We start from the raw sequence: 12,398 nt of genomic DNA on the forward strand, positions 1-12,398 counted from the left end.
TCTCCTGGCCTCACATGTTCCCTCTTCCCCCAAGCCAACAACTCCAACCACTATCGCAATTCCGACGACCAGTGCCTTTGCTGTTTTGGTATTTCCACTACTGCCATGGAAAGGACAAGACAAACATTAGTATTTCTGAAACAAAATTAGTACAGAAGAATAAATGCTTCCTCAGTCATCTGATGTTTTCCCTCCTCTCGTTTTCACCAGGCTTCTGCGTAAAACTAATCTGCATCCACCCCATCAGATACAGCGGTACAATTACTAAGGGACAAGTCCTTGGGAGAATGTTGCCAATGCAGAGAGTATTCCCTGGGATCACATCTCATATTCACGTCGAGAACTGCGATCACTCAGATCCTACCGGCAATCTGGAAAAGGGGAAATGGCAACAAAGAGAGTGAAATGGAAATGTGGTAAATTCCAAATAAATTCATCTCAGCATCCAAAAGTTGCATTTTCTTCTCGTGTGAAGAGTTTCTATTACTACTGATTCAGTACTTGGAGCCTTACATAATATTGCAAGGCATTAACATTAACACACATTCCAGGTGCCAACAAGGCATTGTTTTTAAACACCTGTAATTGTTGTGAACGTTGTATCTTAGGCTAATTAACGAACTTCACTACACCCTGGCAGACAAGGTTACTTCACATTTTGAACTGAGGAAATCTGGAGGGAAATTTATTGAAAGACTCCGTAAGGCAGAAAAGATGCTGTTTGGAGTTGTCACGTCAGACACACAGGTGTGTCTACTGGATGGCAAAAGGGATTCCATACAAGGAACAGAGATTTGAGGTTTTGTTGGAATTTCCATTCACAAGAGAAGCAGGAAATTAGCAGTGACTAATTACAAGGTTTCTCAAAGTCTAAAAAAAAAAAAAAACCAACCCTCAGTGAGCATGAAAACTAGCTCACCCCCTCATCTGGCAGAAAAGGCGCATCACTCTTCATTTCTCACTGATGTGGACTTTTTAGTGACCTTACAATCTCCTTAGCATATTGGGTGAAAATTCTGTACTTCAGAGTAACTAAAACCCTCACAAACTGTATTGCTGCCTTATACACTTCAGAGATGGGGTTTTAGAAAGTCTTTGCAGGGCAGGGAAAGCAAGTAAAACTTGCCTTAGCTAGGACAAGGCAGAGCTCTGAAGTACAGGCTACTCAAGGGACAGGAGAAGCACAGGCAGTTATCTACCTCCACTCCTGCCATTCAGGACCTGAACAAGGAAAAGAACTACGCTGCCTTACGCAGGGCAGTGTTTTGACACTGCTCCCCAAAGCACAATACATATACCATAGCACCAACACACGGCACTAAACAGATCTAACCTTGAAACTCTTAAAATTCAACATTAACCTAATATCAGAAGTTACTTTTCAATTAAAATTACATCCCACACTACCAGTGAAGAATCAGTGTTAAGACTGATGTATCAATTTTGTCGGCATTTAGTTAGAAACCCAAGTATCAATGGGTCTTACTTCAGACCAGGCAGCAAAGTGAATGCACCAAAAAAGTCATCACATCAAAAATCACAGGTACTGCAAGCCCTTTTTTCTAGAAGCTTGGAGCCAGAGCAAGCTGATACTCATGGCTTCATGGAAAAGCTGATTTAGTAAGAGGGACAGAGAAAGGCACAGCATTGCAAGTATTTTAACAGTTTCCCCCGAGCTGTATTCCTGTACACAGCCACTCACGTCTGATACTTCATTAATGTGGTTATGTTGGCTAGAACACATGAAGGACTCCAGGATTTACCAACCATCTGCAAGGTTTGTCCACATTCCATTTTACAGTTTGAGCACCTCAAAAATCCTCAAGTTTGAAGCACAAACATGAAATGACAGTGACTAATTTGCTGTAATCCCAGAGTTAAAACCTTTCTACTGCCTCTCCCCACGTTTGTCGAGTATATGGTGTCTACCAGGACAGAACCCTGCCTAACAGGAGGATGGGGTGCAACAGATGGATGAGTCTAGATCAGTGCATGTGTTAGATCACTTTATTACATTTACATTTAAAGCAAACCACACATCTTAAACAAAATACTGTTTAGAAATATTTCAGTCTTCTGTTTAAAAGACAATTATCATCCTCCCCGATTATGGAAGCAAGTGCTTAGGTAAGTGGAGCTAGTAACCAGTCAGATGCTTCTTAACTGTGCAAGAGGCAGTACCGTGTTCCTGATGCAGACAGGCGTTACATGTCATCTTAAACCCCTCAGCTTGCAACTGGGAACAAGCCTGTCCAAGCCAATGCTGGTTTAACCCTTTGGCTGTTACGTCTGCAGTGAAGAAGAGTGGAAAAACCTGACATTTTCTCTGAAGTGACAAATACCACCAGCCAATCAAACGCAGACTTCTCAGGGAAGATAGGACAAGGACAGCACGAAAACAATTACAGCGAAACCTGTACACAATGCATTGCAGTTTACAGTGCGCCAATGTCAGCACACGTACGTACTCCAATTCCCATCAACTCGCATTCCTTTCCCCTTTAAAAAAAAAAGAAAAAAGAAAATCTTCTTCCTCAAAAATCTATTAATAGCAACAAGTATCAAACAGTCCTGAATCAAAAATCTCAGGACACCTCCAGCAACCCTTACTCCAGAAATCAGGCTTCACAGCACAGCTCTGTGAGACACAGGCAAGATCAACATAGGCCATTTTAGCCCATAACTGGCAAATAATTTATTTCTTAAATGATCTAAATCCTTTATTTGAGACAGAAAGTGATCAAAGACAACTGTATTCCATTTGATCCTCCCTTCTCACTAGCTACATTTATGAGATCCCTCTTATCTGTTAATAATGAAAGCACAGAACAATATTCAGACATCAATCCTGGTAACTGAAGACTTGAACTCTCCCAATCCCAGAACCTATTCCTTATACGCTGGCCGTTTCCAAAGTGCTTTGTCATTCACTCAAGCAATCAATCCAGATTCAAACTTTCAAATTCATTAATTTTAACAAGGTCTCTTTCCCACCTATTTAAACCATAGGACAGAAAACAACACATTGTACAACGCAGTCTCTACAAAATTATTTAAAGTGCAACTTAAAAATGGAAAGGTTTTTTTGCAAGCACAAGCTTATCTATCACTGTCATGAGTTTAAGCTGGATTCTATCTGAGTAACCTGGGCCAGTGTAAGTATATTAATGTACAAGCTCTTACATTTATAACATGAATAATTTGAAAAATAGCTGTATAAAACTTCATGACAAATAACATGGCTTTCCTGAACTCCAAGTCATATCCAGCTTCCCATAAAGTTGGATTTGCTAAAGGAAAAAAGTTTCTCTAGTCCTCTTCTGACTACATCAGAAAGACTAAACAAAGACATGGGGAAAAATACCTTTGACATGAATGGAACATTTAAACTGAAGCTCAGAGAACCCCAAATTCTCTGAAGTTTGAAGCACCTGTAAACCTCAGACATCCTTTCAGAAGTGTTAAGCACACTTAATCTATCACCTATTTCAATATACCATTAACAATCTAGAATGTTTTGCTGTTACACTACTAGAGGTTCTCAAGGTAGAAAAACTCAAATCTGGAAAGAAGTTTTCACATTTCATTTTTTAAATGTTTTATTTGCATAGAGAGCAACACCCTGAATCTACCAGTTTACTCACAACTGTATAGAATTTACCACGTTGGCATCATATCAGGAAACCACATTCTTCCGAGGTGTTTGGAGACTTCCAAATGAAGTCGATCTAAGCTATAATCGTTATCCGGAATCAGCACCTCCTCCATTATAGAAAGCTGGGTAAGCCTGCCCCCACACATCTTTACAAATTCAATAAAACCTCTGCAAGTTACTTCACATTCACCCAGTCCCATTGCTGTTAAGTTCTTACAGCGCTCAGCAATCCGAATAAGTTCATCGTCCAAAGGTTGAAGTCCATTAGCACACACAACCAACTCAATCAACCTCGGGCAGTTCATGCCAATACGACCCAACATGGCTTTGCTTACTGCACGCCCAAAGTAAAGGTGCGTAACGGGGGTTTCCTCTCTGAAGAAAGCATCAAATTCTTCTTCATATAAGAAGAAATACATCACGATGTTGACTTTGGGGGAGTGTTTAACAAGAGCATCCCAGCTTTGCTTTTTGATAGTGTGAAATTCAACTTGTCCGGGATTTTCACTCACAACGTCTATGCGAAGGTGTTCAAGATCAACATGTTTTTCACTTGAAAGTGCCAGCAGCAGTTCATCGCTTAATATGTAGTAGTTCAAAGCCAGCTCCTTAAGTCCATGACACTGGTCAGCAACACAAAGAATTCCTGAGGAACAAATAATACATTGCTTTGTAAAATGAAAGGGGAATACAAGCACAGTTCTTTGCTGTAAAGATCAAGCAAGTACTAATTCCACTGGCCTGAGTATTTATGCCTATATCCAAACCCCATGAAATACAATGTTCTAGATACCCACAGCCTTTTATGAGGTTTTGGCCATAAACCCTTATCAGTAAAAGAAACAAGTCTAACTAGTCACAGTCACCTTGGATCTGCATATCCTTCTTCCTCTTTGCCCTTTTCCATGCAGAACTTCCTCTGCTCTGAAGAGCCAACTGAAATCACGTAAGATCCAGCTGAAGTTGCCACTGTTCCCTTCCCTGACACTCATTCTATTTACATGACGACCCGTAGCCTGGTTTAAGAGCTACGCTAAACCAGATCCTTCCCTGAGTTAAGACATAAACAACACAACTGCTCTTCATCTGCTGGAAGACAAAGTACACTGGTTCAGTCACCTTTGCCAGACTGTGGATACGAATACAGGGAAGAGACCAGACCAGGATTCCGATTCCCTTTCCCTAGCACCAGAGTAAGTGAGAAGAGATCCAAAAAGCCCTCTGAACATTTTGGCAAGCCTGTATTTTGAAGGGAATGAGCCCTCCATCAACCAGTGCTAAAACAAGCAGGTTCACACTACCAGATCTGGACACACGAGGGCACTATGGAAACAGAGTCTCACCAGTTTGTTCTACCATACTTTACTACTACAGTTTTGGTAGATATTCACTACTCACCAGCAGGAGATACGTGGGGACAGCTGCTCATTTTCAGCAGTTTTAGAGTATCACTGTTGTTAGCGACAAGAACCTTCAAGGAAGGATCATCAAGTGGTGTGTCATCTATCTTGATTGATGATAATGACTTAGAGTTTACAAAAACTACTGTCAGTGCTGAAGCAAAATGAGCCTGTTTGGAGAAATTGAAAGGAGGGGAAATCTTATGAAAAGGCAGGCAGAAATTCAACATCTAAACTTCTGGTTTCACACACACAGGAAGTACAAAAATAATCACTACTTAGGCATCCCCTTTATTGTGTAACAAAGAAAGGCTTATCTGAACACAGGAAAACTTTGTAAATATGCTGTTGAAGGCGACAAAAATTAACTTTACACTCAGTAGTTAGCTCAGCTAGTCTGACTTATCTTTATACTGTAATAAAACAGAGATAAGTAGACATAGTGATGAGCATGAAGTATCTAGAATTTATCTACATAAAAAAGAAAATGGCATTTATTCTATGTTCCAGAAAGTCACTCTGCTGTGACCTTTTAGTCTCAAAGAAAAAAAAAATCCCAAATAATTTAACAACATGTTGCAGCACATGGTCGTCTTATCTTGCAACCCAGAAATGAGGAAACTCAAGCCTTCTAAATCATTCTCTGTCTCTACACCACGAAGTATCAACACTACTAAACTTAACTAATGGAATCAACATTTCATTGTTTTCCTAATACTAATGGATGCCACAAATTAAGGAAGATGTGGCAATAATTACAGACTGTTTCATAAAAATGACCATCAACAGAATATCAGCACAATAAGAAAGCTGCTTTAAGAGTTAATTAAGTCACTCTAGTCACAGTTTGTAGAACATTACCTTGGAGACGTTCATGAAGCTTGGTTTTGCTGTAGAAATCAAACCCAGTGTCTTGATAGAGCAGTTCACCAACTGAGAAAGGATGTCACAGGCTGCTTCTGCTGACTCAGTGCTGCTATCAACCTACAAAAGCAATTTTAAAATAATGAAGTAATTCTTTATTGTTATTTAGAAAACAGCACCAGATACCCAAGACTGCAAGTGGCACAGCCATCAGCTGCACTACACCACACTGCATTCACCACAAGGACCCAGTGCGACATTAATTAGAAATTTCAAGGGAAGAAAGAGTTCAAGGAAATTACTATTAGAAAATTGTCCTGAATATGACTGCTGAGTATTTCTAAGTAATGAACAAAGAGCTTAAAGCTAAGCCTTCTCTTCAAATAACCCCATGACTTCCTAAACAACTGAACTAGTAGTGGTGTTACAATAGACAGAGGTACGTACGCACCTTTTCTTAAAGGCCAATGCTAGATACTTAGTGCAGAAAACAGACTTGATAAAGCCCAGATACACTCCAGCAAGCAAATCCATTTCACCTGCAGGGACAACACCTTTCCACCTTGAATAATGAGCTGATTCTCAATCCGCCTATAAATCTGATGACTAACTGTGGGCAAATCACTATCTCATCTCACCTTCCTCCTCTGTAGCAGCTCAGATAATAAAAGAGTAGCTGAAAACGCATGAAAGCTGCACTAAGACGTTCTAATGGCAAGTCATTATTATCAGTTATAGGAAGCATACAATTTACAGGTATTTAGTAACTGATTATCCATGAACTGCTGTGCAGCCAAATGACAGTACCTCCAAACGTAAAACTGCTACCAGGGCTGAGACAAAGCAGCTTCTCATTTCCATCCTAGCTTTAGTATCAACTTTTTTATCTGCTTTTCCTCCACAGATTAGAACTGTACCAAGGATTCAAATGAAAAGTTCAAATTTATGCAATCCTGAGACTACAAACACAGTCCTTAAATTATGTAATTACGTCTTTATGTGTCAATGACCTGAACATACAGGCACAGAAACTTTCTCCCTTACCCATACTTTGTTTCAAAGCAGGGTTGTAAAAAGTCAAGACATTCTTTACTGTAGAGCCTTATCTTGCAAAGAAATTACACACACAAGACAAATTCATTTCCTCAAATGCTTCCACATATAATATGTATCTGCACAATAATCTGAGTATTTGGATTGCCACTAACACAGTCACAGAAACTATTTACCCTGTATATTCTGAAAACACAACATTCAATCCCCAGCTCTGTAAGGCGTAACGTTAGCTTTCTTCACTTTGCAGAGACCAGAATGTAGAAAAGGGAAGGAAACCATGTGCAAGCATTGAAATAAACTGCTGCAGTAGCCACATTTTTAAACACAAAACTTCCCAGGTAAAACACTTGAGCCAACCAACACAGAAGCTGCGTACACTATGCACAGTCACGTGACAAAGCAAGCCTCCAGTCATCCCAGACTTACCTTGAAGCTGACGTACTGCAGATGATCAGCGTGCCTCTTGATAATCTGCTGAATGAGATCAGGATGCGTAGACTTTAAGTAAGAGGTAGCTGGCTGGCTAAGTTCAAATTCAAATCTCCTCCAGAGATCTGGGATGTGAAAAATTTCATTCCACCTTCGACAAACAGAAGATGCCCTGGCTCGATCTACTAAAGGCAGAAACTCAAAAATACGCAGAATAACATGGTGAGGAAGGCTTCCCCAGTCCATCGAGGCGTGCAAGTCAGATTCACCAAACACTGAGCCATATAAACAAGTTTTCTGTTTTTTGCTCTTCAGTGATGTCTGAGGAGCTTCGTTTTCAACCACAGCCTTCTGCCTAGCTCTCTTCATCATGAAAGTTTTGAGTCCTGGAACGACCCGATGTATTCAAGCTGCACTCTCCTGAAAGGTCTCACATACAGTACGTCTCTAGAAAAATACAGAAATTGGGTGAAGAAGGAGGAGGAGGTAGTGAAAACACAGCAAGAGATACCAAGTTAGTAAAATGTAAATATACTATACAATTACTATGACAAAAGGTATGCTCAGATGTCAATATCCAGCACACAAACATTAGCAAGAACCTTTTTTCTTGATAATCTTTATTTGGTACAACTTGATTTGAAGCTGGAGAACCTGGGTTTGTTAATTTACCGAGTGCAGTTATGTGTTAGTACTTCATAGAACAGAAAGCACTTTGTAGGAGAAAAAAAAAGTATTCAACAGCAACTTAGTTTAGCAGTAGAAAATTATGTTTAAGTTTAAACTCAGCAAACTATGGAATCTACACATCATCTCTAGAAGAATTTTATCAACTAGAGAACCCAATTCATAAACTCCCTTTTAAACAATGCTGAACTTGGAATGACCACGTTCAGAGGGGTGAGGTTTAAAAGCTTTGCCCGCCTCCCCCACTGCTTTTGCTTCATCAGGTCTTTTTTGCTGTGGTTATTTTTTTTTTCCTCTTCTAAATCCTGTCAGGCAGAGGAAAAATATTTGTGCAACTCACAACAAAGAACTCCAGAGGCCACTTATCAACAGGGCAAAGCGAGTGAGGCTCACACGCTGTTTTGCAGCAGGAGAAAAGGACAGTGACGCCCAGCATACAGCAACCTGTGTGAACCTACTACACTGAGGAGTCTTTGCCACAGGAGCCAGAGTTCAGCAAAGAGCAGCACAAAGAAACGCTCTGCTTGCACATGCTGAAGCAGCACAACGTACTCAAGCCCATTCTAGACAGAATTCTGTTTTTCGGCCAATTATTTGTCTTAAATGTTTCAAGAGCCACTTCATTTTGCAGTAAGATGAGCCTCTTGATCTCAAGTGTCCTACTAATCAGACGTTCAGTTCTCTGTTCCCAACCAGCCTGAAGCTGAAAATTTCAATGCATTCTTCAAGAACAGAACACGTTGCCTGTTTTTATTGAACACTCGCCCATGGCAGCCCTCACAGCATGCTCTTTTCTGGACTGAAATTTCTTTCACAGTATCTTCACTGGAGGCGAGGGGGACAGGGACACGACCAAAATACACAAACAGCTGCCAAAATACAGAGTAACCTGTCAAAAACTCATCTGTCATTTTCCCTAACTTATAAAACCTGATCTGTATGCTTGATTATGTGTCTGACATGCAAGTGTAACTCCATTTTTATGAAAGCACGTGCATTCTTTGTGAAGTGGGAAAGAACAGCCTAGCCAATTAATCAAGAGCTGTTCATGTGACCAGCTTCACTACTGATTGTCCTCCTGCCAAACTGTCTCAATCACCAAGGGTTTATTCTAGCAGCCCTTAGGAATCTTCACTCAGTCTCTTTAAAGTTCCATTTATGATAGTGATAGGTGACAGATACAGAAGGATAAGCTAGCAACCCTCTTTAAATTATATTTAATAACAAGTTTTTCTCCCCTGACTAAACACATGTGCCTTGCATTAACAAGCAGGAAAGGGCAGTAAGTCAAAGAGGGCAAAGAATGATGTGCATGTACTCCAACATAACCCACCCCAAAACAAAGCAGTATTTCTAAACAATACAATGGTGTTACTAATGTAAGGAAGATGCAAGCTCAGCATGAATAAACATTTTGCTACTAGGCCATTTTATCAAGTTATCATCTACACAACCATGTTTTATGACTTTTAAGTCACACAATGGCTGGGCATTCCAAAGCATTACGTGTGGATGTAGTAATTAACCATTACATAACTCTCTCTGCCAGTTGCTCTTACACTTGCTAAGATTAGCTTGAGTCAAATACTTGCTTGAGTTTTCTTTCTTTTTCATCCCTCCTTGGGAGGAATTACAGATTTAGCTGTTTCCTCAAACTAAAGTCCAAAACAGAACAGGAATTAAACACACACTGTTGTCTGAGAAGTTTCTCCCTGTTTTCACTATTCTCCCGTAGATCAGCAAGGGCTCAGCAAAATACAAGTTTCCGAAAAAACATGCAAATTTTCCCTTATTTCAAATTTATTTCAGCTTCATGGGTGCTGTTTTGGTTTCCACAAAGAAGTTTTGGCACCTGAGAAGTAGCAGAAAGGGCATTCCCCTAAACCACAGGCCAGGCTACAGGCCAGAGGCAGCATATCCAGTGCAGATGTATGAAGAGACAGGACAAGGTATGCATGCTACCTACGCTCTCGCTGATGGAACGAGGCCACAGCTTGTACTTGTTGCTGCTACATCCCTTTAAAACTGGTAACTCTGGAATTTCTCTTTTTCATATTTTATATTGCAGTACTTTAAATGTAGCTAAACTACATTGCGTACCTCACTGTGAAATGCAAAGCCAGAAAAAGGTTCCCCTGGTTATATATCACAAAATTTTTACCAAACATGAAGCCCTAATACTTACTCTGAAAAGGTGAATGCTTATTCTGCTCTGCATACTTAACCTATGAAGAGTGTAGTTTAAAACACAAGTAAACTAAATTAGAGCTCCACGTGATATAAGCCAGGTAGGATTCAACAAGAGCTTTACATGCACACATACCTCCAAAGAATGTGGAAGTTCCTGTCAAGTTACCAGCACCTTTCTGGTATCTGAACATCCATCCCACTGTTGAGTCATCCTGTATGTGTGCATGGATTCCTTAACCAGAAGGCAGGGACGGGTCCCAGAAGATCAACTGACCTGTGAAGCCACCGACCACAGAAAAACTGTTCTGCAATGCCTGGGAGACCCACTGGCGGGACTAAACTCAGCTCTGGAACACAGACTGAGATCAACAGTACACCCTGCACTGCGGGGCAGACGTGGAAGTAGATCAACGGAATGTGACAAGTAAATTAGTTTTACCAAATTTATCTGAAAAACTATCGTTTAACTAATGAGATGGTGTAATTGTTGTCACAAATCTATTTTTTGCATTATATACAACTTCAGTCACATCAGTAATCTTGTGCAACAGATACACCTCTGGATCCTTCAGTATTACCTAAAGAAATTACAAACCTGGATAAGAAACCTTTTTTTTTTCCAGCTTACTGTACACCAAAACACACATGAATCAAAATAGTTAAAGATATGACTTCTAATATTTTAAAATCTAAGGAATCTTGGCTTTAAACATTACTCACTCTTACTCCAAAAGTATGCTTATTGCAACATGATAATCTTGACAGTAAACAAACTATTTTGGCTTATTAAACTCTACCCAGAAAAAAAAAAGATACTGATAATGTAGGAATATGCTCCCATATACCAATATGGAAAAACTACCCTGTATCTTAGTAGGAGAGTGTGTCTTGGTCTGCTATAAGAAAGTATATCCAAAACCTCTAATTCCAGTTATCTGTTCAACATTATCAGAAGATGGTTTAATGGAAAGCTATAGGAACAGCAACACTCATCTTCCTAAATGATGACATGTTTGAAACGAAAAAGCAGTTTTAAAAACTGAACTACATTACAGCTTCATACAGAGTACTGTATTCAACCAGTCACAACATCTTTAGAAACCTTCTAACACTGAACTCTTTCATTTTTCTTTAGAAGAGGGGAGACATGAAGTTTTACATTCTCTCAGGTCATATCATCATAGATTGAAAAACTATCCAGTTAGTATCAGCTTTATAGCTGTAAAGTTCAACACGGGTGTAGTACGTGTTAAACAAGAGAAGCTGCCCCCATTTCTTAGGCAAAATCAAACTGAAGTATTGAAATCCATGCAAGCAATGTTGTTGCTCAGCTCACACATCAGAAAATTTAGAGCTGCGTCGTCATGCTAGTCTATAATTAGAAAGCTGATGTATGTTAGTAACTCTGTTCACAGATGGCACCTGAGGAAGTTCGCCATTTCTGGCAGCCCTATATTCACAGACAAGCTATAGGAATTACACGTTCTGCAAGGTGAGCAGACTGCCCCTTTGCTAACTCTGCATGGCACATAAAATTCATTCCCAAAGTGCTGTCAGTTTCTAACTCATACATGTAGGTTTTTAATGACCAAAGAGTAAACAGGACACATAAATGACATTATAATTGAGAGGGCAGAACACTAAGATGCAATTTAAACATTCAACACAGAAGTATATTAAGTTTATAAACCCCACAACGTAATTTGAAGTGGCTTTCTTACCTAAAGAATGCTTCCAAGTTACAATAGGCAATAAATGAATCAGCAGAGGCAGCTGCAGCCATGGGGCACTCACAAGCATCTGTCTGCTTTCCCCTCCTGTCCAGATAAAATGCCACAAAAAACACTATTAGTTTTGAACAAAGAAAAAGCCAAACGCACACAAAAATGACAGGAAAATATGTTGACATCAATTTACACATTTTCTTGCTTTCGTAAAGGAGCTTGAGGGCATCATCTTAACACAAGGTAGCTCATCCCACACTGCAAACACTGTGTCATCGACAGAAACGTGAGGTCAGTTGAAGTACAAAACTGATGGGAAACAAGTGTTGCAACTCCATTTACACAGTACAATGTAAACAGTTAAGTTATCCAATATTCGCATTACCGTTAGCT

General features: G+C 39.8%; 2 protein-coding genes across 2 annotated transcripts in view; one reads left to right on the forward strand and one right to left on the reverse strand.

The window, feature by feature from the left end:
- Window positions 1-404, forward strand: part of LOC104514455 (myeloid protein 1-like) — a gene marked incomplete at its 5' end in the record, with an annotated part of 3,222 nt that extends 2,818 nt beyond the window's left edge. Inside the window, one exon of the mRNA XM_010158140.1 lies at window positions 211-404. Within this exon, the coding sequence (XP_010156442.1) occupies window positions 211-404 (194 nt within the window). The remainder of the gene's footprint in view (window positions 1-210) is intronic.
- Window positions 405-2,913: 2,509 nt separating this feature from the next.
- LOC104514454 (F-box/LRR-repeat protein 21-like) lies at window positions 2,914-12,100 on the reverse strand. The gene is made up of 6 exons (XM_010158139.1): window positions 12,003-12,100; window positions 10,415-10,555; window positions 7,402-7,851; window positions 5,917-6,039; window positions 5,054-5,225; window positions 2,914-4,301 (listed from the first exon to the last, which is right to left on the reverse strand). The coding sequence occupies exons 3-6, from the start codon at window positions 7,774-7,776 to the stop codon at window positions 3,658-3,660; spliced, it is 1,314 nt and encodes a 437-aa protein (XP_010156441.1). The 5' UTR covers window positions 7,777-7,851; window positions 10,415-10,555; window positions 12,003-12,100; the 3' UTR covers window positions 2,914-3,657.
- Between the last annotated feature and the right edge of the window lie 298 nt (window positions 12,101-12,398).

The sequence above is a fragment of the Eurypyga helias genome, unplaced genomic scaffold (assembly GCF_000690775.1).
Source record: "Eurypyga helias isolate BGI_N326 unplaced genomic scaffold, ASM69077v1 scaffold38618, whole genome shotgun sequence".
NCBI classification, from domain to species: Eukaryota; Metazoa; Chordata; class Aves; order Eurypygiformes; family Eurypygidae; genus Eurypyga; species Eurypyga helias.

What these genes read in the sequence shown, in the direction of transcription:
- LOC104514454 (XM_010158139.1), bottom strand. Translation starts at nt 7,776, where the DNA reads ATGATGAAGAGAGCTAGGCAGAAGGCTGTGGTTGAAAACGAAGCTCCT. An exon ending in TGCAGTACGTCAGCTTCAAG is followed by an intron (nt 6,040 to 7,401) that starts GTAAGTCTGGGA and finishes TTGCTTTTGTAG; the next exon opens with GTTGATAGCAGCACTGAGTC. An exon ending in GCTTCATGAACGTCTCCAAG is followed by an intron (nt 5,226 to 5,916) that starts GTAATGTTCTAC and finishes TTCTCCAAACAG; the next exon opens with GCTCATTTTGCTTCAGCACT.